Source organism: Odontesthes bonariensis, chromosome 7, assembly GCF_027942865.1.
Source record: "Odontesthes bonariensis isolate fOdoBon6 chromosome 7, fOdoBon6.hap1, whole genome shotgun sequence".
NCBI classification, from domain to species: domain Eukaryota; kingdom Metazoa; phylum Chordata; class Actinopteri; order Atheriniformes; family Atherinopsidae; genus Odontesthes; species Odontesthes bonariensis.
In genome coordinates this window covers 40,501,832-40,529,560 of record NC_134512.1, presented here as the reverse complement: position 1 = coordinate 40,529,560, position 27,729 = coordinate 40,501,832, and the positions used below count along the sequence as shown (strand labels likewise).

The window sequence follows — 27,729 nt, the reverse complement described above, 5'->3', positions numbered from 1 at the left end:
GAAAAGGCGGAGCCACCTTCTGAAAGGGCAGAGCCACCTTCTGAAGAGGCGGAGCTCCTCCTCCACCTTCTGAAAGGGCAGAGCTACATTCTGAAGAAGCGGAGCTCCTCCTCCACCTTCTGAAAAGGCGGAGCCACATTCTGAAAGGGCAGAGCCACATTCTGAAGAGGCGGAGCTCCTCCTCTACCTTCTGAGGAGGAGCTCCTCCTCCACCTTCTGAAAAGGCGGAGCCACCTTCTGAAAGGGCAGAGCCACATTCTGAAGAGGCGGAGCTCCTCCTCTACCTTCTGACGAGGAGGAGCTCCTCCTCCACCTTCTGAAAAGGCGGAGCCACCTTCTGAAAGGGCGGAGGTCCTCTGGAGCGTGCACATCAACGGCAGCGTCTCTATGGTTACTGCATCACATTATTATAACATATCTGTTATATTATATTTATATATTTATTATCATTCTTTATGATCCGTGTCGTTGCGGGTCATGATGACCTCACGATGACCTCATGATGACGTCATCATGAAGGGACAGAGGACAGAGAGGCTGATTGGCAACACTTTAATGACAGCAGATGAAACCTGGTTCAGTTTGGGACAGCTGGCTGTACAAAGAGGACGTCACTGTGTTCATTTACAGATAAAAAAAGAACGAAGAAGACAGTTAGCTGATCGATTATTGATGGACGATAGAAAGATTGATCGATGGATCGGCTCCAGCCCGGCAGCAGCGGGCCGGCACCGACCTCAGGCTGCGGACTCTGGAGGTTCTGCTGTGATGATGTCATCAGGTGTGTGACATCACTTCCTGCTCAGGTTCACCGGCTGTGATGATGTCATCGGGTGTGTGACATCACTTCCTGCTCAGGCTCACCGGCTGTGATGATGTCATCAGGTGTGTGACATCACTTCCTGTTCAGGCTGGAGCTCGGCTTTAGAAAACATCGTGAGAGGAACGGCCGCCCCGGTAATACAAGTTACAAAAATAAGATTCTGAATCATCATAAATTCTTTTTACATCCCTCCTGCTCCTGCCGGGTCGGGGCGGGTCGGCGCCGCCCCGCCCTCAGGCTCCACCCTTCACTACGACCTGAAGCCCACTCTGACGCTGTTCTGAGATCCGTTTTTGGTCAAGTGTCCGTTGGAGCAGCTCGTCTGCGCCGCCGCCGGGGCCGAGCCGTTACGGGTCGGGTCGGAACCGCGGCGGTCTGTGTCCAAGCCCAGGATGGCGGTGACGGAGTGTGGCAGGTCCTGCAGAGAAAGGAAAGCGGGTCAGAACCACGGCGCCGACACAGAGGGAAAGCGGGTCAGAACCAAAGCGGGTCAGAACCCACCTTGCAGCTCCGGATCTGCAGCCCGACGCCTTCGGCCTTCTGCAGCACGTCCTCGATGTCCAGCTTCATGGAGAGCTCGTTGATGTGCTGCAACACAAACACACGGGTCTCAGGGTTCTGGTCTCAGGGTTCTGGTCTCAGGGCCGGCAGAACCAGCACCAGCTCGGTCTGCGGCTCACCTTCAGGATCTCGTTGAAGCCGTAGTTCTCCTCCATGATCTTCTGCTTCTCAGAGTCCAGGATGGCACAGCACACCAGCAGGTGGAAGTTCTGGCACGGCAGCCCGGTCCACATCACCTGGGGGGGCCAACAGAACCAGTCAGAACCCGGGAGACCCCGTCAGAACCCAACAGAACCCAACAGAACCCGGGGGAACCCAACAGACCCCGTCAGAACCCAACAGAACCCGTCAGAACCCAACAGACCCCGTCAGACCCCGGGAGACCCCGTCAGAACCCAACAGAACCCATCAGAACCCGTCAGAACCCAACAGACCCCGTCAGACCCCGTCAGAACCCAACAGAACCCATCAGAACCCGGGAGAACCCAACAGACCCCAACAGACCCCGTCAGAACCCGTCAGAACCCAACAGAACCAGTCAGAACCTGGGGGAACCCAACAGAACCAGTCAGAACCTGGGGGAACCCAACAAAACCCGTCAGAACCCGGGAGAACGCATCAGAACCCAACAGAACCCAACAGACCCCGGCAGAACACGGCAGAACCCGGGAGACCCACAGCCTTCTGGGTTCCAGTTTGTAAGTTTAACCAACTAACTACAGCTGGTTCTGGTTCTGTTCTGGTTCTGTTCTGGTTCTGTTTCTGTTTTGGTTCTGTTTCTGTTCTGGTTCTGCCTGGTTCTGGTTCTGTTCTGTTCTGGTTCTGCCTGGTTCTGTTCTGTTTCTGTTCTGGTTCTGCCTGGTTCTGTTCTGGTTCTGGTTCTGTTCTGGTTCTGCCTGGTTCTGTTCTGGTTCTGGTTCTGTTCTGGTTCTGCCTGGTTCTGTTCTGGTTCTGTTCTGGTTCTGCCTGGTTCTGGTCTGGTCTGTTCTGTTTCTGTTCTGGTTCTGCCTGGTTCTGTTCTGGTTCTGGTTCTGTTCTGGTTCTGCCTGGTTCTGTTCTGGTTCTGGTTCTGTTCTGGTTCTGCCTGGTTCTGTTCTGGTTCTGGTTCTGTTCTGGTTCTGCCTGGTTCTGATTCTGGTTCTGTTCTGGTTCTGCCTGGTTCTGTTCTGGTTCTGCTCTGGTTCTGATTCTGGTTCTGTTCTGGTTCTGCCTGGTTCTGATTCTGGTTCTGTTCTGGTTCTGCCTGGTTCTGTTCTGGTTCTGCCTGGTTCTGTTTGGTTCTGTTCTGTTCTGGTTCTGGTTCTAGTTCTGTTCTGGTTCTGTTCTGGTTCTGTTCCTGTTCTGTTCTGATTCTGCCTGGTTCTGGTTCTGGTTCTGTTCTGGTTCTGGTTCTGTTCTGGTTCTGCCTGGTTCTGTTCTGTTTCTGTTCTGGTTCTGATTCTGCCTGGTTCTGTTTCTGGTTCTGTTCTGGTTCTGTTTCTGTCCTGGTTCTGTTCTGGTTCTGTTCTGGTTCTGTCCTGGTTCTGCCTGGTTCTGTTCTGGTTCTGTTCTGGTTCTGTTTCTGTCCTGGTTCTGTTCTGGTTCTGTTCTGGTTCTGTCCTGGTTCTGCCTGGTTCTGTTCTGGTTCTGTTCTGGTTCTGCCTGGTTCTGTTCTGGTTCTGTTCTGGTTCTGTCCTGGTTCTGCCTGGTTCTGTTCTGGTTCTGTTCTGCCTGGTTCTGGTTCTGTTCTGGTTCTGTTCTGGTTCTGTCCTGGTTCTGCCTGGTTCTGTTCTGGTTCTGTCCTGGTTCTGTTCTGGTTCTGGTTCTGTTCTGGTTCTGCCTGGTTCTGTTTCTGGTTCTGTTCTGGTTCTGTTCTGGTTCTGTTTCTGTCCTGGTTCTGTTTCTGTCCTGGTTCTGTCCTGGTTCTGTTCTGGTTCTGTCCTGGTTCTGTTCTGATTCTGCCTGGTTCTGTTTCTGGTTCTGTTCTGGTTCTGTTCTGGTTCTGTTTCTGTCCTGGTTCTGTTCTGGTTCTGTTCTGGTTCTGGTTCTGTTCTGGTTCTGTTCTGGTTCTGTTCTGGTTCTGGTTCTGTTCTGGTTCTGTTCTGGTTCTGTTTCTGTCCTGGTTCTGTTCTGGTTCTGTTCTGTTTCTGGTTCTGTTCTGGTTCTGTTCTGGTTCTGTTCTGGTTCTGTTTCTGTCCTGGTTCTGTTCTGGTTCTGTTCTGGTTCTGTTTCTGTCCTGGTTCTGTTCTGGTTCTGTTCTGGTTCTGTCCTGGTTCTGCCTGGTTCTGTTCTGGTTCTGTTCTGTTTCTGTTCTGGTTCTGATTCTGCCTGGTTCTGTTTCTGGTTCTGTTCTGGTTCTGGTTCTGTCCTGGTTCTGTTCTGGTTCTGTTCTGGTTCTGTCCTGGTTCTGTTCTGGTTCTGTCCTGGTTCTGTTCTGGTTCTGTCCTGGTTCTGCCTGGTTCTGTTCTGGTTCTGTCCTAGTTCTGCCTGGTTCTGTTCTGGTTCTGTTCTGTTTTGGTTCTGCCTGGTTCTGGTTCTGTTCTGGTTCTGTTCTGGTTCTGCCTGGTTCTGGTTCTGTCCTGGTTCTGCCTGGTTCTGTTCTGGTTCTGTTCTGTTTTGGTTCTGCCTGGTTCTGTTTCTGTCCTGGTTCTGTCCTGGTTCTGTTCTGGTTCTGTCCTGGTTCTGTTTCTGTCCTGGTTCTGTTCTGGTTCTGTCCTGGTTCTGGTTCTGTCCTGGTTCTGCCTGGTTCTGTTCTGGTTCTGTTCTGTTTTGGTTCTGCCTGGTTCTGGTTCTGTTCTGGTTCTGTCCTAGTTCTGTTCTGGTTCTGTCCTAGTTCTGCCTGGTTCTGTTCTGGTTCTGTTCTGTTTTGGTTCTGCCTGGTTCTGGTTCTGTTCTGGTTCTGTCCTAGTTCTGTTCTGGTTCTGTCCTAGTTCTGCCTGGTTCTGTTCTGGTTCTGTTCTGTTCTGGTTCTGTCCTGGTTCTGTTTTGGTTCTGCCTGGTTCTGTTTCTGTCCTGGTTCTGTTCTGGTTCTGTCCTGGTTCTGTTTTGGTTCTGCCTGGTTCTGTTTCTGTCCTGGTTCTGTTCTGGTTCTGTCCTGGTTCTGTCCTGGTTCTGTTTTGGTCCTGCCTGGTTCTGGTTCTGTTCTGGTTCTGGTTCTGGTTCTGTCCTGGTTCTGCCTGGTTCTGTTCTGGTTCTGTTCTGTTTTGGTTCTGCCTGGTTCTGGTTCTGTTCTGGTTCTGTCCTAGTTCTGGTTCTGTCCTGGTTCTGCCTGGTTCTGTTCTGGTTCAGTTCTGTTTTGGTTCTGCCTGGTTCTGGTTCTGTTCCTGCTCTGGTTCTGGTTCTGACCCGACCCGCACTGACCTCCCACAGCCGCAGGACGTCCTGGAAGCTGAGCTCCCTCTTGAAGCGGATCAGCAGCCAGCGGAAGCAGAAGTACAGATACCCCGAGTCCTGGGCCTCTGCAAGGGAGAAACAGCCAATCAGCACCCAGAGATCCCATCAGCTGACTGTGACATCATCACCATACCCAGGTAGTTCCAGAAGGCCAAGTCCAGCAGCCGGAGCAGCGTGCCAAGCTGGATCAGCTGGGTCTTCATGCCCTGCATCTGCTCCTCGAAGTTCTGGTGCTGCAACACAGAACCACAAGTTAGGACCCCAGAACCGCAAGTTAGAACCCCAGAACCGCAAGTTAGGACCGCAGAACCGCAAGTTAGGACCCCAGAACCGCAAGTTAGGACCCCAGAACCGCAAGTTAGGACCCCAGAACAGCAAGTTAGGACCCCAGAACCACAAGTTAGGACCCCAGAACCGCAAGTTAGGACCGCAGAACCACAAGTTAGGACCCCAGAACCGCAAGTTAGGACCCCAGAACCGCAAGTTAGGACCCCAGAACAGCAAGTTAGGACCCCAGAACCGCAAGTTAGGACCCCAGAACCACAAGTTAGGACCGAAGAACCACAAGTTAGGACCCCAGAACAGCAAGTTAGGACCCCAGAACCACAAGTTAGGACCCCAGAACCGCAAGTTAGGACCGCAGAACCACAAGTTAGGACCGAAGAACCGCAAGTTAGGACCGAAGAACCGCAAGTTAGGACCCCAGAACCGCAAGTTAGGACCCCAGAACCGCAGGTTAGGACCCCAGAACCACAAGTTAGGACCCCAGAACAGCAAGTTAGGACCCCAGAACCACAAGTTAGGACCCCAGAACCGCAAGTTAGGACCCCAGAACCGCAGATTAGGACCCCAGAACCACAAGTTAGGACCCCAGAACCGCAAGTTAGGACCCCAGAACCGCAAGTTAGGACCCCAGAACAACAAGTTAGGACCACAGAACCGCAAGTTAGGACCCCAGAACCGCAGGTTAGGACCCCAGAACCGCAAGTTAGGACCGCAAGTTAGGACCCCAGAACCGCAAGTTAGGACCCCAGAACCGCAAGTTAGGACCGCAGAACCGCAAGTTAGGACCCCAGAACCGCAAGTTAGGACCCCAGAACCGCAAGTTAGGACCCCAGAACCGCAAGTTTGGACCCCAGAACCGCAAGTTAGGACCCCAGAACCGCAAGTTAGGACCCCAGAACCCCAGAACCGCAAGTTAGGACCCCAGAACCACAAGTTAGGACCCCAGAACCGCAAGTCAGGACCCCAGAACCACAAGTTAGGACGCCAGAACCACAAGTCAGGACCCCAGAACCACAAGTTAGGACCCCAGAACCACAAGTTAGGACCCCAGAACCGCAAGTTTGGACCCCAGAACCGCAAGTTAGGACCCCAGAACCGCAAGTTTGGACCCCAGAACCGCAAGTTAGGACACCAGAACCACAAGTTAGGACCCCAGAACCGCAAGTTAGGACCCAGAACCACAAGTGTACACCCCAGAACCACAAGTGTGCACCCCAGAACCGCAAGTTAGGACCCCAGAACCACAAGTTAGGACCCCAGAACCTCAAGTTTGGACCCCAGAACCACAAGTTAGGACACCAGAACCACAAGTTAGGACCCCAAAACCACAAGTTAGGACCCCAGAACCACAAGTTTGGACCCCAGAACCACGAGTTAGGACTCAAGAACCACAAGTCAGGACCCCAGAACCACAAGTTTGGACCGGGGACCCCAGAACCACAAGTGTGGACCCCAGAACCACAAGTTTGGACCGGGGGCCCCAGAACCAAGAGTTTGGACCGGGGGCCCCAGAACCACAAGTTTGGACCGGGGGCCCCAGAACCACAAGTTTGGACCGGGGGCCCCAGAACCACAAGTTTGGACCGGGGGCCCCAGAACCACAAGTTTGGACCGGGGGCCTCAGAACCACAAGTTAGGACCGGGGGCCCCAGAACCACAAGTTTGGGCTGGGGGCCCCAGAACCAAAAGTTAGGACCCCAGAACCACAAGTTTGGACCGGGGACCCCAGAACAACACAGGTTTGGACCGGGGATCACAGAACCAAAGGTTTGGACCGGGAACCCCAGAACCAGAACCCAAACGGGCCCAAAGCCCAGCTGTGATCGGCTTGTTGACCTATTCACTGACACCTGGTGGTGAAACTGCACATAATTTAAATTCCAAGCTCACCATGAACTAAAGCTCATAGTCCGACCCTGCCCCTCGGACCAGAACCAGAACCCAACAGCATAAGCAGACTCACCATCTGGTCCATGAAGAAGACGAAACACCAGAAGGCATCGACCTCGTTCTCCATGACGTACAGGATCGGAGACAGCAGGTCGCTCATCCCCTGAACGTAGCCTGAGGATGGAAACACAGGTGGGTCAGAACATGGGAACCCGGACCCAGGTGGGTCAGTTAGAACCACAGAACCCGGACCCAGGTCTACAAGAAGTTCCAAGACTGTTTGGATCTAGAGTTTCTATGATGGGAAACGCGCGATGCGTTAGTTAGAATGTGTTTGGGTCTAAACCCATTAAAACAGTCCGTGTGATGCGTTAGTTAGAATGTGTTTGGGTCTAAACCCATTAAAACAGTCCGTGTGATGCGTTAGTTAGAATGTGTTTGGGTCTAAACCCATTAAAACAGTCCGTGTGATGCGTTAGTTAGAATGTGTTTGGGTCTAAACCCATTAAAACAGTCCGTGCGATGCGTTAGTTAGAATGTGTTTGGGTCTAAACCCATTAAAACAGTCCGTGCGATGCGTTAGTTAGAATGTGTTTGGGTCTAAACCCATTAAAACAGTCCGTGCGATGCGTTAGTTAGAATGTGTTTGGGTCTAAACCCATTAAAACAGTCCGTGCGATGGGTTAGTTTGAATGTGTTTGGGTCTAAACCCATTAAAACAGTCCGTGTGATGCGTTAGGTAGAATGTGTTTGGGTCTAAACCCATTAAAACAGTCCGAGCGATGCGTTAGTATAAATGTGTTTGGGTCTAAACCCATTAAAACAGTCCTTGCGATGCGTTAGTTAGAATGTGTTTGGGTCTAAACCCATTAAAACAGTCCGAGCGATGCGTTAGTATAAATGTGTTTGGGTCTAAACCCATTAAACAGTCCGTGTGATGCGTTAGTTAGAATGTGTTTGGGTCTAAACCCATTAAAACAGTCTGTGCGATGCGTTAGTTAGAATGTGTTTGGGTCTAAACCCATTAAAACAGTCCGTGCGATGCGTTAGTTAGAATGTGTTTGGGTCTAAAACCATTAAAACAGTCAGAGCGATGCGTTAGTATAAATGTGTTTGGGTCTAAACCCATTAAAACAGTCTGTGTGATGCGTTAGTTAGAATGTGTTTGGGTCTAAACCCATTAAACACTCCGTGCGATGCGTTAGTATAAATGTGTTTGGGTCTAAACCCATTAAACACTCCGTGCGATGCGTTAGATTAAATGTGTTTGGGTCTAAACCCATTAAACCAGGTCGTCTGCGTGTGTCGCAGTTAACGCAGACATGCCCCCGCCCCTTACGCAAACACTCTGGTGCACCTCCCCAAAATTGTAACTCACCGCAGACATCCCCGCAGGGAGGAGAGAAAGGAGGCCTCTGATTGGTCAACTCTACATCCGCTCTACACTATGTGTATTTCCGGTTTGCTAACCGGCTAGTGGTGACGCTAACCGTGACGATTCTTTCGCCTGTCTGCCAGCTCCAGTAGTAGCAATATTTCTTCTATTTCTAGATTGATCAGCTGCATCTCAATCAAAGTGCGCATTCGTCCAGTCGCCATTGTTTTTGAATGACCTCCGTAACCGTAACACCCACAATCCTAGCTTGTTCGTGATTGTCCCTCTTGCGTTGTGGCATGGGATTAACATAGCGCAGACAGCGCTTCAAAAGTAGGCATAAATCAAAAATAACTGCGTCGTGTCTGTGACAAGCTCACTGCGACACACTGCTGCCAGAGTATACATGGCCCTTAAGTTTGAATGTGTTTGGGTCTAAACCCATTAAAACAGTCCATGTGGTGCGTTAGTTAGAATGTGTTTGGGTCTAAACCCATTAAAACAGTCCGTGCGATGCGTTAGTTTCAATGTGTTTGGGTCTAAACCCATTAAAACAGTCCGTGCGATGCGTTAGTTAGAATGTGTTTGGGTCTAAACCCATTAAAACAGTCCGTGTGATGCGTTAGTTAGAATGTGTTTGGGTCTAAACCCATTAAAACAGTCCATGTGGTGCGTTAGTTAGAATGTGTTTGGGTCTAAACCCATTAAAACAGTCCGTGCGATGCGTTAGTTTCAATGTGTTTGGGTCTAAACCCATTAAAACAGTCCGTGCGATGCGTTAGTTTGAATGTGTTTGGGTCTAAACCCATTAAAACAGTCCGTGTGATGCGTTAGTTAGAATGTGTTTGGGTCTAAACCCATTAAAACAGTCCGTGTGATGCGTTAGTTAGAATGTGTTTGGGTCTAAACCCATTAAAACAGTCCGTGTGATGCGTTAGTTTCAATGTGTTTGGGTCTAAACCCATTAAAACAGTGTTTGAGCCTTGTGTGTTCATAGGCGTGTCAGCTCTCACCCAGGTCAAAGTCGTACATGCAGTAGGTCATCAGGATGTCGTGCAGCAAAGCCAGGCCCGGGTTGTCGATGCCTTCGTAGAACCGGTTCGTTCTGTCTGTTCTGTTCACGTCTTTCTCTGAAACCAACGACAGGAAACATCACAGCGAACCGTCAGTTCTCTCAACACACTTCATCGTTCAAGTGGAAGAATCAATCGTGTTTCTCAATTCAATTCAATTCAAAGTTTATTTCTATAGCACATTTAAAACAGCCTCAGCTGACCAAAGTGCTTCACAACAGCAACTGCATCACGAAAGTCATCAATAAAATCAATAGGAATGACTTTCAAACACAGATAAAAATAAAATATTAGATAAAATTAGCAATAAAATAACAATAACAGTAACAATAACAATAAAAGTACCAAGCCAAGGTGAAACTCCATTTCAGCTATGGAAGGCCAGGGAAAAGAGATGTGTTTTTAGTCTGTGTGTTCTACAAAACTGAGTAAAGGTTAGTAGGGTTAGGGTTAGGGTAGGGTTAGGATTAGGTTAGGTTAGGTTAGGGTTAGGATAGGATTAGGTTAGGGTTAGGTTAGGATAAGATTAGGTTAGGGTTAGGGTAGGATTAGGTTAGGGTAGGATTAGGTTAGGGTTAGGTTAGGTTAGGTTAGGGTTAGGATAGGATTAGGTTAGGGTTAGGTTAGGATAAGATTAGGTTAGGGTTAGGATAGGATTAGGTTAGGATTAGGTTAGGTTAGGTTAGGGTTAGGATAGGATTAGGTTATGGTTAGGTTAGGATAAGATTAGGTTAGGGTTAGGTTAGGGTTAGGGTAGGGTAGGATTAGGTTAGGGTTAGGTTAGGATAAGATTAGGTTAGGGTTAGGGTAGGATTAGGTTAGGGTTAGGGTAGGGTAAGATTAGGTTAGGGTTAGGGTAGGATTAGGTTAGGGTTAGGTTAGGATAAGATTAGGTTAGGGTTAGGATAGGATTAGGTTAGGGTTAGGGTAGGGTTAGGATAGGATTAGGTTAGGTTAGGTTAGGGTTAGGATAGGATTAGGTTAGGGTTAGGTTAGGGTTAGGATAGGGTAGGATTAGGTTAGGATAAGGTTAGGGTTAGGATAAGGTTAGGTTAGGATAGGATTAGGGTATGGTTAGGTTAGAGGAACTTTGAACTCTCAGAAAGCCAAGCTGCTTTCTAACAGGCCTCACCTCGAATTTTTAGCTGCATTTATAGACTTACACTTTACTATTTTAACTGTGAGAATGCAGTGAGAATGAAACTCTGTTCATTTGGGTGTGTTGGTCCTGTTTGAGAAGCTGGATTTCTGTCAGACTGACATGTTTACATGTAATTTAATTTGTTTTGTTGAATTAATTTTGTTTTCTGATGAAGACTTCCTCACCGATCAGACTCCTGTAGTCTCTCAGTCTGGAGTTCCTCCTCTCCTGCTCCTCGCTCACCGACTTCCACTGGAGCTTCATCCTGAAGTATTCGTCTCTGTGGGCGGGGACACAAACGGCTCGTGTTACCGTGGCAACAGCAGCCTCTAACCTTCTGTGGCGTGCGTGTGATGTCACAGGCTTACGTTTTGGCCCTCTGCAGGTGCTTCCTGTCCTCCAGCGTGCTGCTCCAGGGAAAGTATCCCAGCAGGAACTTCCAGGCCTCCTTCCTCACGGCGTGACACAGACCCTGCAGAACAACGCCCAGAGGTCACATGACCACACTTCACCCACATCAGTACAGTCACAAAGAAGTACAAAGAAGTGTGGGGAGGTCCAAAAGTAGACTTTGGCCAAATATTGGACTTGTGTCACGTCATCTGTGTTATGTTGTTTGTTTAACGTCACTTGTCTTTTGGGCCGTGTCATTAGCATGTTTGTGTATTTTGGGTCATGTGATGTGCAACGTGTCATCTCGTCTGTGTCACATCTCGCCGTTGGTGTCGTTTAACGTGGTTTTTGTCATGTGATCTGTGTCGAGTCGTTTCTGATCGGCGGCGGACTGACCCCTTTGAAGATGGTGTGTTTGAGCTCGGCCACGTTCATCATCCTCCCCTCTGGGTCCTGGTGCTTGGTCCAGCCCTCTGCAGAGAGCGGCTCCCCGCGGCTCACCTGAGGCCTCGGTCCCAGGTCAGTCTGAGGAAACCACAGGTGAGGATATAAATGCTTCTATAAACTCGTCTCCTGCATGCCAGTGTGGCCTACAAAGAGAACTGGAGAATTATTTAAGGCCTTATTAATAAGCTCCTGTTGTCTTGCGGGTCCAAAGTGAGCCACCACCATGTTTAGCTGTAGAAAAAATACCTTAAACTATCTTTGTCCAACTTGAAATGTTATGACTTTTCCTAAAGGGACCCCATCATTAGAAAAAGTCATACTTTATTTTTGTTTATGTTTCCATGTGGGCTGTACACCACTAGGGTACAAAGATTGTCTTATGGGTCATTTTTGACCCGTGAATTATAAAAACATTTAAACACCAGAAAAAAAAGTTCACTGTTTTTTTCTCCTTTCAATCTAATTAATTCAGAAGTAATTACTTTACATTTATATAACAGCAATAATAAACATTTATTATGTAAAAGAAAACTGTTGGTCCAACTGACAGTTACTTTATGGTAAAAAAAAAAGTGTAATCCTGAAAACTGGTGATTGTCTTTCTGTATTGTGTAACAAAAAATACATGATAAAAAATGTATTGAATTGAGTTGAATAGATAAATAACAGGTGGTTTCATCATACAAAATAGTTTTTGGATTTAAAATTCAATTAAGTTGCTTTATTTTGGGGCTTTGGTAGGGCGGGTCCTCAGCCGGAAAAGGGTGGAATGCCCTCTCCGGGTCGGGAATGAGATCCTTCCCCAAGTGGAGTTCAGGTATCTCGGGGTCTTCTTCACGAGTGAGGGACGAATGGAGCAGGAGATTGACAGACGGATCGGTGCGGCGTCTGCAGTGATGCGGGCTCTGCACCGGCCCGTCGTGGTGAAGAAGGAGCTGAGCCAGAAGGCGAAGCTCTCGATTTACCGGTCAATCTATGTTCCTACCCTCACCTATGGGCACGAGCTGTGGGTAGTGACCGAAAGAACGAGATCCTACCCTCACCTATGGTCACGAGCTGTGGGTAGTGACCGAAAGAACGAGATCCTACCCTCACCTATGGTCACGAGCTGTGGGTAGGGACCGAAAGAACGAGATCCTACCCTCACCTATGGTCACGAGCTGTGGGTAGGGACCGAAAGAACGAGATCCTACCCTCACCTATGGGCACGAGCTGTGGGTAGGGACCGAAAGAACGAGATCCTACCCTCACCTATGGTCACGAGCTGTGGGTAGGGACCGAAAGAACGAGATCCTACCCTCACCTATGGTCACGAGCTGTGGGCAATGACCGAAAGAACGAGATCGCGAATACAAGCGGCCGAAATGAGTTTCCTCCGCAGGGTGTCTGGGCTCTCCCTTAGAGATAGGGTGAGAAGCTCGGTCATCCGGGAGGGGGTCAGAGTAGAACCGCTGCTCCTCCGCATCGAGAGGAGTCAGATGAGGTGGCTCGGGCATCTGGTAAGGATGCCTCCTGGGGCATCTGGTTAGGATGCCTCCTGGGGCATCTGGTTGGGATGCCTCCTGGGGCATCTGGTTAGGATGCCTCCTGGGACATCTGGTTAGGATGCCTCCTGGGGCATCTGGTTAGGATGCCTCCTGGGGCATCTGGTTAGGATGCCTCCTGGGGCATCTGGTTAGGATGCCTCCTGGGGGCATCTGGTTGGGATGCCTCCTGGGGCATCTGGTTAGGATGCCTCCTGGACGCCTCCCCGGTGAGGTGTTCCGGGCCCGTCCCACTGGGAGGAGGCCCCGGGGAAGACCCAGGACACGTTGGAGAGACTATGTCTCTCGGCTGGCCTGGGAACGCCTCGGGGTCCCCCCAGAAGAGCTGGAGGAAGTGGCCGGGGACAGGGACGTCTGGGTCTCTTTGCTCAAGCTGCTGCCCCCGCGACCCGACCCCCGGACCAGCGGAAGATAATGGATGGATGGATGGATGGTAGGGCGGGTCATTTTTGACCCGTAGGACAAAGGGGAGTAAACACAATGTTTTTATATTCTTAAACTGTTTTTTAAATTCTTAGATTGTTTTTAAAGTGTTTATTATTGTATAAACATTTTTATTGCTTTATTATGTCTGCTACTGGATGCTTGAATTTCCTTCAGGATCAATAAAGTATCTATCTATGTTAAGACCGCACAAGGGTTAATAATCTCCTGGAACATGATCTAAAATAGTGATAATTTATTCTAATCTCAGAGGCATCCGTTTGCTTGATGTCCAATAATTTTTTCATTTTTTCTAAGCTGATGTGGAAAGTTTGGGAGAGCCAATCAGGACAGTGGGCTTTTCAGCAGGGATGAGGCGGCCTGCTTAACAGGAAGCGATAAATATGAAGTGGAACGCTTCCTTCCCCCGAGGCCGAGCTCGATCAGTGACTCTCTGAAGTTCGTCCGCTCAGACAGACTCTCAGACTCACTCTGGTGATGACCTCGAAGCCGGGCTCCTCCTGCTGGTTGATCTCCAGCCCCGGGATGATCTCCCCCAGCAGGTCGGCCACCTCATCCGGGGGGCGCTGGTGCTGCTCCTCCGGCCCCCGCAGAGCATCAAAGATGTAGTTGGTAACTTTGGAGAATCCCCCCAGTGTGGTCACGTATGGGTCCCGTTTAAACTTCTGCTGGAGAAATAAACACATATAAAATACTCGTATCAATCAACCAACCAACCAACCAACCAACCAATCAATCAATCAATGGTCTATGAGAAACTCAGGAAAACAATGTGTTTTTTTAATCAGACAAAACTGAACATGGAGGTTTACAATGTGTAAACGTTACGCTGAACCACATGAGCAACCTTAGAAACTCAGACTGCGGACCGTTTCTGCTCTACGGCAGATTAAAACATCTACAATTCCAGAGAATTGTGAAACATTGACAGATTTTTGCATGTTATCACGCATGTTATCACCTGGATTCAGAGTTATCACACAACATGTTTTTACCAAAATGAAGCCGACAAACACTGAAAATATGGATCTATACTCAGGCAGATCAGAAGCTGGAGCTCAAAGATAAAACCAGGGAAGAGGAAGTTATTAGTTTAATAACTCGATCTGACCAGCTGATCACTCCCATACTGTGTGTTAATGTGACTGCAGCAGCTGTGATGGAGATCACACCTGAAACAGGAGGATTTAAATCCAGCGCTGGGAACTAATCAGGAGCTTTGTGAGCTCCACCCTGGGAGGACCCGTGAAAATACCGCCACCTGTCCGCAGCGTGGGAAGCTGAACCCATGCAGGATCGTGTGTCTTCTTACATGAACGAGGCCAAAGTTGTTGTCATCCAGCAGGTTCTCAAAGGACTGGGACAGAGCTTTGTTTGGAGTGCTGACCAGCAGACGCGTCTCATCATCTGGAGACCTGCAAACAGGAAACAAGCTGTTGTTCAAACCGGGAGCCGGACGGCGTTACTCACACGATGAGTCGGTCATGACTAGGGATGGGAATTGATCAGATTTTTACGATTCCAATTCCATTTTCGATTCTGCTTAACGATTCGGTTCTTTGTCGGTTCCCTTATCGATTCTCATTTGGAGAAAAAGGACAACAAACCGGTCGATTAGCATCAACTTTGTTTAGTTTAGAAGTAACACGAGTCATGACCTCACAAACCCAACAACGGTGAGGTCCACATTGGTCTATCCTGGCCTGGGTAATTGAACTCTTCCTGCTCTGGTGAAAGGAGAAGCTGGAGGTAGAGGTGAACTGGGGGTAGTACCACCAGCCTCTGGCTCTGAGCCAGTCAGGCTCTGTCTCTCATGATTTCATCTAAATGTAATGCCTGAGAAGGCATTCATTTAACCTTAACCGTTACTAACAGCAGCTTTTACAATCAGGCAAATGGTGCTAACATGATAGGCAGTGTTAGTTAGTTAGTTAGTTACCTGCAGTGTTAGCCGAGGACATGCTAACGTTGCTAACGTTGCTGGGTTCAGATTCACCAACGTTAATCATTCATTCATAGTTATTGCATGTTGGTAGTATTTCCTCCCTTTGGTGAAATATTCACTTTGCAAGTTGCCCTGTTGTCGTCTTTTTTAGGGATGTGTAACCAAACTTTCGAGCGTTTGTACCGCTTGGGCGCCATGTTTACTGTTGGCTGTTGGCTGCGTTGGACTCGCCACGCAACGCTGCGTGGTGACGTCATTCGCGCCCACTGGAATCGATAAGGGAATCGTTTGCAAAATCGCCAAAACGATTCCAAGGAATTGAAACACTGGGAACCGGTTCTCGATTCCCATCCCTAGTCATGATGGTGTGAACAGGGCGCGTTTCTGACCGGCGCGCCGCCGCGGCCCAAACATCCGGCTCCTGATCCCAGCTTTCATTACCAGCCGCTGATAAGGAATTTAATAAGAGCTATCTGAGCCTCAGCAGCAACAAATCTCTCAGAATAATCTCTCGTCATCTTCGGCTCGTGGCAGAAAACACATCCCATGAATTAGCATATAAATGACACGTCTCTGTAGCGGCTCGGAACACAAACAAAAGGGACGGACGATCCTCAGATTTATTCTTCTTTGTTGCAGGGAAATCACTCAGAGTCGCACGTCCCTGCTGACGAAGAGCAGAAAACAGAAAAATACTTTGCAGAGCTTCCTTAAAAGACCTTTTCCCTCTGTACGAGCCGAGGAAAGCTCCGTCCATTTTATCTGCCCTCGTCACCCTCTGTTAAACCAGGCTGAGGGGTTGGTTTGGCCCTGCAGCCATCAGCCCCCTTAAATACCGACTTCTTTATTTTTATTCATTTAAGGCGAGACGCGGCCGGCAAAAACGGTGATTTCATGCAGTGGTCAATTTTTAGATTTTGGGCCAGTCTACTCCTTCAATATGTGTTATTTCAAAACATAAATGAAAATGTTTATTTCATCACATTTTGTTGAATCGCAGCAGTACGTTTCGCCCAAATTTACCAAAATGAATTCCCCTATTTAAATCTTTAAATGCCGTTTTCTCAGAATCAGTTTTTTGTATTTTTCCAGTATCAGTATCTCAGCCTATGGAGCACCTACTAACACCAAACTTCCCAGTTATACACTTAGCAGTATTCTGAAGATATTTACTGAAGGATTTGTTGATAAATCATTCCTGGCCTGATTTATGTGACATAATCAAAAAATATGGCGAAAATCTATGTTTTTTAGGCTATGGACAGTATATTGTGATTTCCTAGGAAATGAAAGCAGATATCCTGAAATCCCTCTGTAATTGTCTTTTAATTTTGTGTGTAAACAAAATGAAAAGAGAATTTTGCACCTGGCTTTATCACATGTTCAGATCTATCTTCAGGAAATATATGCAAATGTGCGCATATTTAATGAGATAATGCATAATTTGCATAATTAAACATACACATTTCTAAAACTTGTAATACATTTTTTTTTCATACTTGTATAAGTAATCAACTGAGCAAGTTTCATGGTGATATCTATTATTTTACCAAAAGCACAGTGAGTCTGCAGCAACGTTTCCAGGGTTTATTTTGCTTCATGAAATAGAGTAACAGCGCCATACAGAAGAGTATTAGGGCCAGGCATAAGAAAAATATATTATTATTTTTTCTTATGCCTGGCCCTAATACTCTTCTGTAGCGCCAGGCTGCAGCTCTGAAGGAGTCTGAACTTACAGCTGATGCATTCAGAACACAAAGGTGGGAAACGTGCACGGGACAGATTCTTACCGGCTGACTCAGCCACCTCAGCTGTGCAACCAGGAAACTTCTAGAAGAACGTGTAAATGATGTGGAAAACACAGGATGAGGCGGCCATTGTTTGTCAGAGAGAAAAACAACACAACATTCTTAAGGAGGAGCCGTACAGTTTTCCATCTGGACGGCGTTGTGTGCAGCGTGAGGAACCTGTGGGACCTCTGGTACTCACTCTGTCAGCAGGGCCAACCTCCTCAGGCTGTCCAGGAACTCTCTGCTGCCGCCCTGGTGGAAGTGCAGGGGTGGGAGGCAGGTGGAGTCCTTCAGCTGGAGGATGAGGAAGGTCCAACCTTCATCCTTCACCACGATGGACCTGAGGTCACTGATGCTGACTGAGAACGCCCACCGGTTCTTCTCATGGCTGTGATTCAGAGAGCCTGGAACAGAACACACCGGGGTAGGGTTAGGCCTGTCACGATATCCAATAAGTCAATAAATCGTCCGATAACTTTTTCCAAGCGCGATCACTTTTCTGGCCACGATAAGTCTATTTTTTTGCGCATTTCTTTGTTTCCTCGCCACTCCCGCCCTTTCCCTACCTAACCGAATGATGGGCGCTTTCACTCAGAGCAATGATTGTTGAACGTTAGAGCATTCTCAATTTTCAGTGCAGGCCTCCCTGAAAAAAAACAGTCGTTGCCCCGGTAACATATTCGCGCCGTTTGAGACCATGTGTTCTACTGCCGACCTCTGATAGTTAGCAGCAGCATTCGTTCGACTGTTACCTCGCAGAAGCCGCAGCTCGCGTCAAGTCAGATAGCAGCTAACGAAAGAAAAGTTATGGAACTGGTGCCGAAGAAAACGGTGAAAGCTCCCGTGTGGGACCACTTTGGCTTCCAGCCAAATGATGAGGGTGAGCCACTGAATCTAAACGAGCCGATATGTCAGATTTGTAATAAAACAGTGCCAACATGATAATGCACCTAAAACATAACCACCCGTTGCAGTTTTCAGAGCTGGGGAAAAAAACTCCGACAACTTCATCTACACAACAGAGCACAATAACAGGGTTGTTCAGTCGACAAACAAAATACAAACAGGACAGTGCAAAATGGTCCCCAAATATGACATCTCTTGCTCTCATTAATGCCACCTCGGGTGGGTAGGTGTTCTTATTGTTTACTCTGTTTGTGTGTGTAAGAAATGCCCCATGTTTGTTTACAAGCAACTTTGAAAGAAATTCTTCATTGTTATTTTAATAAAATCACATTTATTGATAGTTAAAAGGGTGTATTCGCATTTTTTATCCCATTGTCATTAAATTGTTTGAAAGTCGCGAAAAATTCCATATCGATTATCACAATAATTTCTTATCGTGACAGCCCTAGGTAGGGTTAGACTTAGGGTAGGGTATGGTTAGGGTTGGGTATGGTAGGGTTAGGGTTGGGTGGGGTATGGTTAGGGTTGGGTATGGTATGGTAGGGTTGGGTGGGGTATGGTTAGGGTTGGGTATGGTATGGTAGGGTTGGGTGGGGTATGGTAGGGTTGGGTGGGGTATGGTTAGGTGGGGTATGGTTAGGGTTGGGTATGGTATGGTAGGGTGGGGTACGGTTAGGGTTGGGTATGGTAAGGGTTGGGTGGGGTACGGTAAGGGTTGGGTGGGGTACGGTTAGGCTGGGTACGGTTAGGGTTGGGTGGGGTACGGTTAGGGTTGGGTGGGGTGCAGATAGGGTTGGGTACGGATAGGGTTGGGTGGGGTACGGTTAGGGTTGGGTGGGGTACGGATAGGGTTGGGTGGGGTACGGATAGGGTTGGGTGGGGTACGGATAGGGTTGGGTACGGTTAGGGTTAGGTAGGGTAAGGGTTGGGTACGGTTAGGGTTAGGTAGGGTTAGGGTTGGTATGGTAAGGGTTGGGTATGGTTAGGGTTGGGTATGGTAAGGGTTGGGTGGGGTACGGTTAGGGTTGGGTGGGGCATGGTTAGGGTTGGGTAAGGGTTAGGGTTGGTATGGTAAGGGTTGGGTGGGGTACGGTTAGGGTTGGGTGGGGTATGGTTAGGATTAGGGTTGGTATGGTAAGGGTTGGGTGGGGTACGGTTAGGGTTGGGTGGGGTATGGTTAGGGTTGGTATGGTAAGGGTTGGGTGGGGTACGGTTAGGGTTGGGTGGGGTATGGTTAGGGTTGGGTATGGTAAGGGTTGGGTGGGGTATGGTTAGGGTTGGGTATGGTAAGGGTTGGGTGGGGTACGGTTAGGGTTGGTATGGTAAGGGTTGGGTGGGGTACGGTTAGGGTTGGGTGGGGTATGGTTAGGGTTGGGTAAGGGTTGGGTGGGGTACGGTTAGGGTTGGGTGGGGTATGGTTAGGGTTGGGTATGGTAAGGGTTGGGTGGGGTATGGTTAGGGTTGGGTATGGTAAGGGTTGGGTGGGGTACGGTTAGGGTTGGTATGGTAAGGGTTGGGTGGGGTACGGTTAGGGTTGGGTGGGGTATGGTTAGGGTTGGGTAAGGGTTGGGTGGGGTACGGTTAGGGTTGGGTGGGGTATGGTTAGGGTAAGGGTTGGGCGGGGTACGGTTAGGGTTGGGTGGGGTATGGTTAGGGTTAGGTAGGGTTAGGGTTGGTATGGTAAGGGTTGGGTGGGGTACGGTTAGGGTTGGGTAGGGTAAGGGTTGGGTGGGGTAAGGTTAGGGTAAAAGTAGGGTACGGTAGGGTTAGGGTAGGATGGGGGAACTTTGAACAAACCCAAGTTAAACCGTGACAGCCCTAACTGTGGAGCTCAGAATCAACCAGCTGAAAGTGGACCGGGTCTGTCCACACTGACAGGAAGTGGCGAGGCGTCTGCAGACTCACCTTCTCCGTTGGCGCAGGGCTTCTTCCTGAAGGACACGGCGTTCACCATGTCCCACTCCGTCTCACAGCTCTGCTGGGCCTCCAGCAGCTGTTGGGACGAGGTCCTCTCCCCCAGACACTGGGCCCACTCCACCACCGAGCTGGAGTCCTGACGCACACAGCATGGGAGCAGCGATCAGTCACATGATCGGTCACACGATCGGTCACACGATCGGTCACACGATCGGTCACATGATCGGTCACACGATCTGTCACACGATCGGTCACATGATCGGTCACATGATCGGTCACACGATCTGTCACACGATCTGTCACATGATCGGTCACATGATCGGTCACATTTGTGCTCGTCACAGACCGACTGAGGCTGAAGAACAAACTGATACGAACCTTTCCGGCACACAGCATGTTGGACGGGTCCACGGTGTCCTCCAGAGGTCTGAACTCCACCACCACCTCAGTGTCCTGCAGCACAGGGACAAACGTCAGCGAGGCGGCAAACAAGCCCGGCGGCGAACAAGCCCGGCGGCGAACAAGCCCGGCGGCGAACAAGCCCGGCGGCGAACAAGCCCGGCACCACTCTGATCCTTCAGCTCAGTCTAATCAGACATGATTCCGACCGCTGCGTCCCAACCAGGCCAAAAGCATCTGGCATAAGCATTCCCTTATCAATAACTTTGAATGGCTTCATTCTGGTGATCAGAGACACTGTTCACATGAGTCAGCGTGAGATTAATACCAGAATATTACTGTAATAACGTGGTCACATGACTGAGCAACAGCTGACTCAATCGATCAATCACAGCAGAAACCGAAGGTTTCTGTAAGGACTGAACTCTAAATGTTTCTTGTTTCCATTTATTGATTAACGGATCAGAATCAATCACAATCTGAAGAGCCATTTGTAAGAAAAACAGAGTAATCAATCAGATTATTGATGATTATCTGAATTCATCGAATTAAAAACATTAAACTACAGATAAACTGCCACGATGACATCAGCGGTCCCAAGATGACATCAGCGGCCACATGATGACATCAGCGGCCACATGATGACATCAGCGGCCACATGATGACATCAGCGATCACATGATGACATCAGCGGCCACATGATGACATCAGCGGTCACATGATGACATCAGCGGCCACATGATGACATCAGCGGTCCCATGATGACATCAGCGGCCACATGATGACATCAGCGGCCACATGATGACATCAGCGGTCACATGATGACATCAGCGGTCACATGATGACATCAGCGGCCACATGATGACATCAGCGGTCACATGATGACATCAGCGGCCACATGATGATATCACCGGCCACATGATGACATCAGCGGTCACATGATGACATCAGCGGTCACATGATGACATCAGCGGCCACATGATGATATCACCGGCCACATGATGACATCAGCGATCACATGATGACATCAGCGGCCACATGATGACATCAGCGGTCACATGATGACATCAGCGGCCACATGATGATATCAGCGGTCCCATGATGACATCAGCGGCCACATGATGACATCAGCGGCCACATGATGACATCAGCGGTCACATGATGACATCAGCGGCCACATGATGACATCAGCGATCACGTGATGACATCAGCGGCCACATGATGACATCAGCGGCCACATGATGACATCAGCGGCCACATGATGACATCAGCGGCCACATGATGACATCAGCGGTCACGTGATGACATCACCGGCCACATGATGACATCAGCGGTCACATGATGACATCAGCGGCCACATGATGACATCAGCGGTCACATGATGACATCAGCGGCCACATGATGACATCAGCGGTCACATGATGACATCACCGGCCACATGATGACATCAGCGATCACATGATGACATCAGCGGCCACATGATGACATCAGCGGTCACATGATGACATCAGCGGTCACATGATGACATCAGCGGTCACATGATGACATCAGCAATCACATGATGACATCAGCGGCCACATGATGACATCAGCGGTCACATGATGACATCAGCGGCCACATGATGACATCAGCGGTCACATGATGACATCAGCGGTCACATGATGACATCAGCAATCACATGATGACATCAGCGGTCACATGATGACATCAGCGGCCACATGATGACATCAGCGGCCACATGATGACATCAGCGGTCACATGATGACATCAGCGGCCACATGATGACATCAGCGGCCACATGATGATATCACCGGCCACATGATGACATCAGCTGGTCACATGACAGCGCAGGTTTTACCTTGTCCAGAATGCGGAGGGACCCCGACACCAGCAGATCCTGCTCGACGCCTCCTTCCTCAGCGCTCGGGTGGATGAAGACGCCCTCGTGTCCAAAGATCACCTGATCTTTTAACGGGAGCTTTGAAGGGAACAAACCAAAGTTTAACGGGAACTTTAATGGAACAAACCCAAGTTTAATGGGAACTTTGAAGGGAACAAACCAAAGTTTAACTGGAACTTTGATGGGAACAAACCCAAGTTTAACGGGAACTTTGATGGGAACAAACCCAAGTTTAACGGGAAATTTAAAGGAACAAACCAAAGTTTAACTGGAACTTTGAAGGGAACAAACCCAAGTTTAACGGGAAATTTGAAAGGAACAAACCCAAGTTTAACGGGAACTTTGAAGGGAACAAACCAAAGTTTAACGGGAACTTTGAAGGGAACAAACCAAAGTTTAACGGGAACTTTGATGGGAACAAACCAAAGTTTAACGGGAACTTTGAAGGGAACAAACCAAAGTTTAACGGGAGCTTTGAAGGGAACAAACCAAAGTTTAACTGGAACTTTAATGGAACAAACCCAAGTTTAACGGGAACTTTGATGGGAACAAACCAAAGTTTAATGGGAACTTTGAAGGGAACAAACCCAAGTTTAACAGGAACTTTAAAGGAACAAACCCAAGTTTAACGGGAAATTTGAAAGGAACAAACCAAAGTTTAACGGGAACTCTGAAGGTAACAAACCAAAGTTTAACGGGAGCTTTAAGGGAACAAACCCAAGTTTCACGGGAGCTTTAAGGGAACAAACCCAAGTTTAATGGGAACTTTGAAGGGAACAAACCAAAGTTTAACGGGAGCTTTGAAAGGAACAAACCAAAGTTTAACGGGAGCTTTAAGGGAACAAACCACAGTTTAACGGGAACTTTGATGGGAACAAACCAAAGTTTAACGGGAAATTTAAGGGAACAAACCAAAGTTTAACGGGAACTTTGATGGGAACAAACCAAAGTTTAACGGGAACTTTGATGGGAACAAACCCAAGTTTAACGGGAGCTTTAAGGGAACAAACCCAAGTTTAACGGGAACTTTGAAGGGAACAAACCAAAGTTTAATGGGAGCTTTGAAAGGAACAAACCAAAGTTTAACGGGAGCTTTAAAGGGAAAAAACCAAAGTTTAACGGGAACTTTAAAGGAACAAACCCAAGTTTAACGGGAACTTTGAAGGGAACAAACCAAAGTTTAACGGGAGCTTTGAAAGGAACAAACCAAAGTTTAACGGGAACTTTGATGGGAACAAACCAAAGTTTAACGGGAGCTTTAAGGGAACAAACCCAAGTTTAATGGGAACTTTAATGGAACAAACCCAAGTTTAACGGGAACTTTGAAGGGAACAAACCAAAGTTTAACGGGAACTTTAAAGGGAACAAACCCAAGTTTAACGGGAACTTTAAGGGAACAAACCCAAGTTTAATGGGAACTTTGAAAGGAACAAACCAAAGTTTAACGGGAGCTTTAAGGGAACAAACCCAAGTTTAATGGGAACTTTGAAAGGAACAAACCAAAGTTTAACGGGAACTTTGATGGGAACAAACCCAAGTTTAACGGGAGCTTTAAGGGAACAAACCCAAGTTTAACGGGAACTTTGAAGGGAACAAACCAAAGTTTAATGGGAGCTTTGAAAGGAACAAACCAAAGTTTAACGGGAGCTTTAAAGGGAAAAAACCAAAGTTTAACGGGAACTTTAAAGGAACAAACCCAAGTTTAACGGGAACTTTGAAGGGAACAAACCAAAGTTTAACGGGAGCTTTGAAAGGAACAAACCAAAGTTTAACGGGAACTTTGATGGGAACAAACCAAAGTTTAACGGGAGCTTTAAGGGAACAAACCCAAGTTTAATGGGAACTTTAATGGAACAAACCCAAGTTTAACGGGAACTTTGAAGGGAACAAACCAAAGTTTAACGGGAACTTTAAAGGGAACAAACCCAAGTTTAACGGGAACTTTAAGGGAACAAACCCAAGTTTAATGGGAACTTTGAAAGGAACAAACCAAAGTTTAACGGGAGCTTTGAAAGGAACAAACCAAAGTTTAACGGGAGCTTTAAAGGGAAAAAACCAAAGTTTAACGGGAGCTTTAAAGGAACAAACCCAAGTTTAACGGGAACTTTGAAGGGAACAAACCAAAGTTTAACGGGAGCTTTGAAAGGAACAAACCAAAGTTTAACGGGAACTTTGATGGGAACAAACCAAAGTTTAACGGGAGCTTTAAAGGATAAGATCGGTTTTTTGACATTGGGCCCTTGATTTCACATTATAACATGATGTTCTACTCACCCCTGCTTGTTGTTGAACATTTGGAGCTGTTCCGAAGATATTCGCGAGGCGTCTGGCTGCTCTCTTGAGATATTCGGCCATGAAACGGTTTCCTATGGGCAAGCTTATACAGGCACAAACTATGCTGTTTATAATTTATTAATTACTCTACACTAGCACTGATAACGTGGAGGTGCGTCGCTTACTTAAAAAAATCCGGGTTATTGTAATTTTTATTTTTTTTGTCGTAAAGTGGGTGTTACTGACGTCCTCGTGGTGCTACTGCCACAGACAGCCCACAGACCTGCTGCCTATTTATTCATTCGGCTAAAATTCAAAATTAGTAACCTGGATTTTTTTTAATTAAGCGACGCACCTCCACGTTATCAGTGCTAGTGTAGAGTAATTAATAAATTATAAACAGCATAGTTTGTGCCTGTATAAGCTTGCCCATAGGAAACCGTTTCATGGCCGAATATCTCAAGAGAGCAGCCAGACGCCTCGCGAATATCTTCGGAACAGCTCCAAATGTTCAACAACAAGCAGGGGTGAGTAGAACATCATGTTATAATGTGAAATCAAGGGCCAAATGTAAAAAAACCGGTCTTATCCTTTAAGGGAACAAACCCAAGTTTAATGGGAACTTTAATGGAACAAACCCAAGTTTAACGGGAACTTTAAAGGGAACAAACCCAAGTTTAATGGGAACTTTGAAAGGAACAAACCAAAGTTTAACGGGAGCTTTAAGGGAACAAACCCAAGTTTAATGGGAACTTTGAAAGGAACAAACCAAAGTTTAACGGGAGCTTTGAAAGGAACAAACCAAAGTTTAACAGGAGCTTTAAGGGAACAAACCAAAGTTTAACGGGAACTTTAAAGGGAACAAACCAAAGTTTAACGGGAACTTTGAAGGGAACAAACCAAAGTTTAACGGGAACTTTAAAGGGAACAAACCCAAGTTTAACGGGAACTTTAAAGGAACAAACCCAAGTTTAATGGGAACTTTGAAAGGAACAAACCAAAGTTTAACGGGAGCTTTAAGGGAACAAACCCAAGTTTAATGGGAACTTTGAAAGGAACAAACCAAAGTTTAACGGGAGCTTTGAAAGGAACAAACCAAAGTTTAACAGGAGCTTTAAGGGAACAAACCCAAGTTTAATGGGAACTTTAATGGAACAAACCCAAGTTTAACGGGAACTTTGAAGGGAACAAACCAAAGTTTAACGGGAACTTTAAAGGGAACAAACCCAAGTTTAACGGGAACTTTGAAGGGAACAAACCCAAGTTTAACAGGAACTCTGAAGGTAACAAACCAAAGTTTAACGGGAACTTTGAAGGGAACAAACCAAAGTTTAACGGGAACTTTGAAAGGAACAAACCAAAGTTTAACGGGAACTTTGATGGGAACAAACCAAAGTTTAACGGGAACTTTGAAGGGAACATACCAAAGTTTAACGGGAACTTTAAAGGAACAAACCAAAGTTTAACGGGAACTCTGAAGGTAACAAACCAAAGTTTAACGGGAACTTTGAAGGGAGCAAACCAAAGTTTAACAGGAACTTTAAAGGGAACAAACACAAGTTTAACGGGAACTTTGAAAGGAACAAGCCCAGTTTAACGGGAGCTTTAATGGAACAAACCAAAGTTTAACGGGAACTTTGATGGGAACAAACCAAACTTTAAAAGGAACTTTGAAGGGAACAAACCCAAGTTTAACGGGAACTTTAATGGGAACAAACCAAAGTTTAACGGGAACTTTAATGGGAACAAACCAAAGTTTAAAAGGAACTTTGAAGGGAACAAACCCAAGTTTAACGGGAACTTTAATGGGAACAAACCAAAGTTTAAAAGGAACTTTGAAGGGAACAAACCCAAGTTTAACGGGAACTTTAATGGAACAAACCAAAGTTTAAAAGGAACTTTGAAGGGAACAAACCCAAGTTTAACGGGAACTTTAATGGAACAAACCAAAGTTTAAAAGGAACTTTGAAGGGAACAAACCCAAGTTTAACGGGAACTTTAATGGAACAAACCAAAGTTTAAAAGGAACTTTGAAGGGAACAAACCCAAGTTTAACGGGAACTTTAATGGAACAAACCAAAGTTTAAAAGGAACTTTAATGGAACAAACCAAAGTTTAAAAGGAACTTTGAAGGGAACAAACCCAAGTTTAACGGGAACTTTAATGGAACAAACCAAAGTTTAACGGGAGCTTTGCTACGTTTAGCCCCTGAGCATTCACAGAACCCTGAGGGAACTTTTTTAGCAGCTAGCCGCCGTTAGCTTTCGGTCGGAGCCGGCTGACCCGCAGCAGCACCAGGAGCTGCTTCAGTCTGAAGCCGGGACACCAGCTGTTCTTTCGGGTGTCCGTCAGCCGCTGATCGGCCTGGTCCTGGCCAGGTTTATTCTGTCAGCCACCATGCTAACATGCTAACAGAATGCTACCGTTAGCCCTGCGCTCACTGACAGCCGCAGCATCCGGAGGGTTTTGGGTCGGAGGGAACCAGCGGCCGGCAGTGACCCGCCTTCTCGGACCGTTGCTGCCGTGAAACCGACGGTGATGTCGGGCTGGAGGACCAGCGGCCCACCGCTGACAGACCGGCCCGCGGGGAGGAGCCGGACCCCAGTCTGACCCGGGCTCTGACCGCGGGCAGGTCCCACCGGGTCGGGCCGGTCCGCGTTAACGCGTTAACGTGTCAGTGTTTTTACCTTCAGCACAGACTCCGTCGCCATGTTTCCTGCTCGTGCTCCGTGTGACGAAGGCACGTCACGTGACAGCCGACGACCACAACAACACCGACAGATCAGCTTCCGGTTCTTCTTCTTCTTCTGGTAATTTATTGGCGGTTAGCATCCGTAATGTTGCATTACAGCCACCAACGGTAAAATTATGTAACTGCGGGTGTGGAGCGTCGAAGAAGGAGTGAGAAAATAAAAATATAAAAAAATAAATAGACAAATAAATAAACAATTCACTAAATGAAAAAATAAACTAAATCCTTTCAAAAAGTCCTGTAGTCTTTAAGAAATTAAACACACATCTCCAAGCTGAGGGCACAGAAAAGGAAAGTAGTCCCTCAAGAGAGAGCCTGGTCTGTGTTCGAAACTGCATACTGCATACTAAATACTGCATACTGCATACTGCATACTGCATACTACATACTGCATACTGCATACTACATACTGAATACTACATACTGCATACTACATACTACATACTGCAAACCACATACTGCATACTACATACTGCATACTGCATACCGCATACTACA

General features: G+C 47.5%; 1 protein-coding gene across 2 annotated transcripts; it reads right to left on the bottom strand.

The window, feature by feature from the left end:
• Positions 1 to 538: 538 nt before the first annotated feature.
• Positions 539 to 27,259, bottom strand: tbc1d15 (TBC1 domain family, member 15). 2 transcript variants are annotated; one of them, XM_075470824.1, is made up of 17 exons: positions 27,167 to 27,259; positions 22,164 to 22,283; positions 20,285 to 20,359; positions 19,895 to 20,042; positions 17,283 to 17,487; positions 14,661 to 14,763; positions 13,819 to 14,016; positions 11,310 to 11,438; positions 10,889 to 10,992; positions 10,706 to 10,800; positions 9,320 to 9,436; positions 7,005 to 7,105; positions 4,890 to 4,989; positions 4,724 to 4,821; positions 1,504 to 1,620; positions 1,325 to 1,411; positions 539 to 1,241 (listed from the first exon to the last, which is right to left on the bottom strand). In XM_075470824.1, exons 1-17 carry the CDS (start codon positions 27,188 to 27,190, stop codon positions 1,074 to 1,076), a joined length of 1,989 nt encoding a protein of 662 aa, XP_075326939.1. In that variant the 5' UTR covers positions 27,191 to 27,259; the 3' UTR covers positions 539 to 1,073. The 2 variants fall into 2 exon arrangements, with proteins under 2 accessions (XP_075326939.1, XP_075326940.1); XM_075470825.1 differs by having other exon boundaries at positions 13,819 to 14,013.
• Between the last annotated feature and the right edge of the window lie 470 nt (positions 27,260 to 27,729).

What these genes read in the sequence shown, in the direction of transcription:
- tbc1d15 (XM_075470824.1), bottom strand. Translation starts at nt 27,190, where the DNA reads ATGGCGACGGAGTCTGTGCTGAAG. An exon ending in ACATGCTGTGTGCCGGAAAG is followed by an intron (nt 20,043 to 20,284) that starts GTTCGTATCAGT and finishes TGTGTGCGTCAG; the next exon opens with GACTCCAGCTCGGTGGTGGA. An exon ending in GCCCTGCGCCAACGGAGAAG is followed by an intron (nt 17,488 to 19,894) that starts GTGAGTCTGCAG and finishes GTTCTGTTCCAG; the next exon opens with GCTCTCTGAATCACAGCCAT.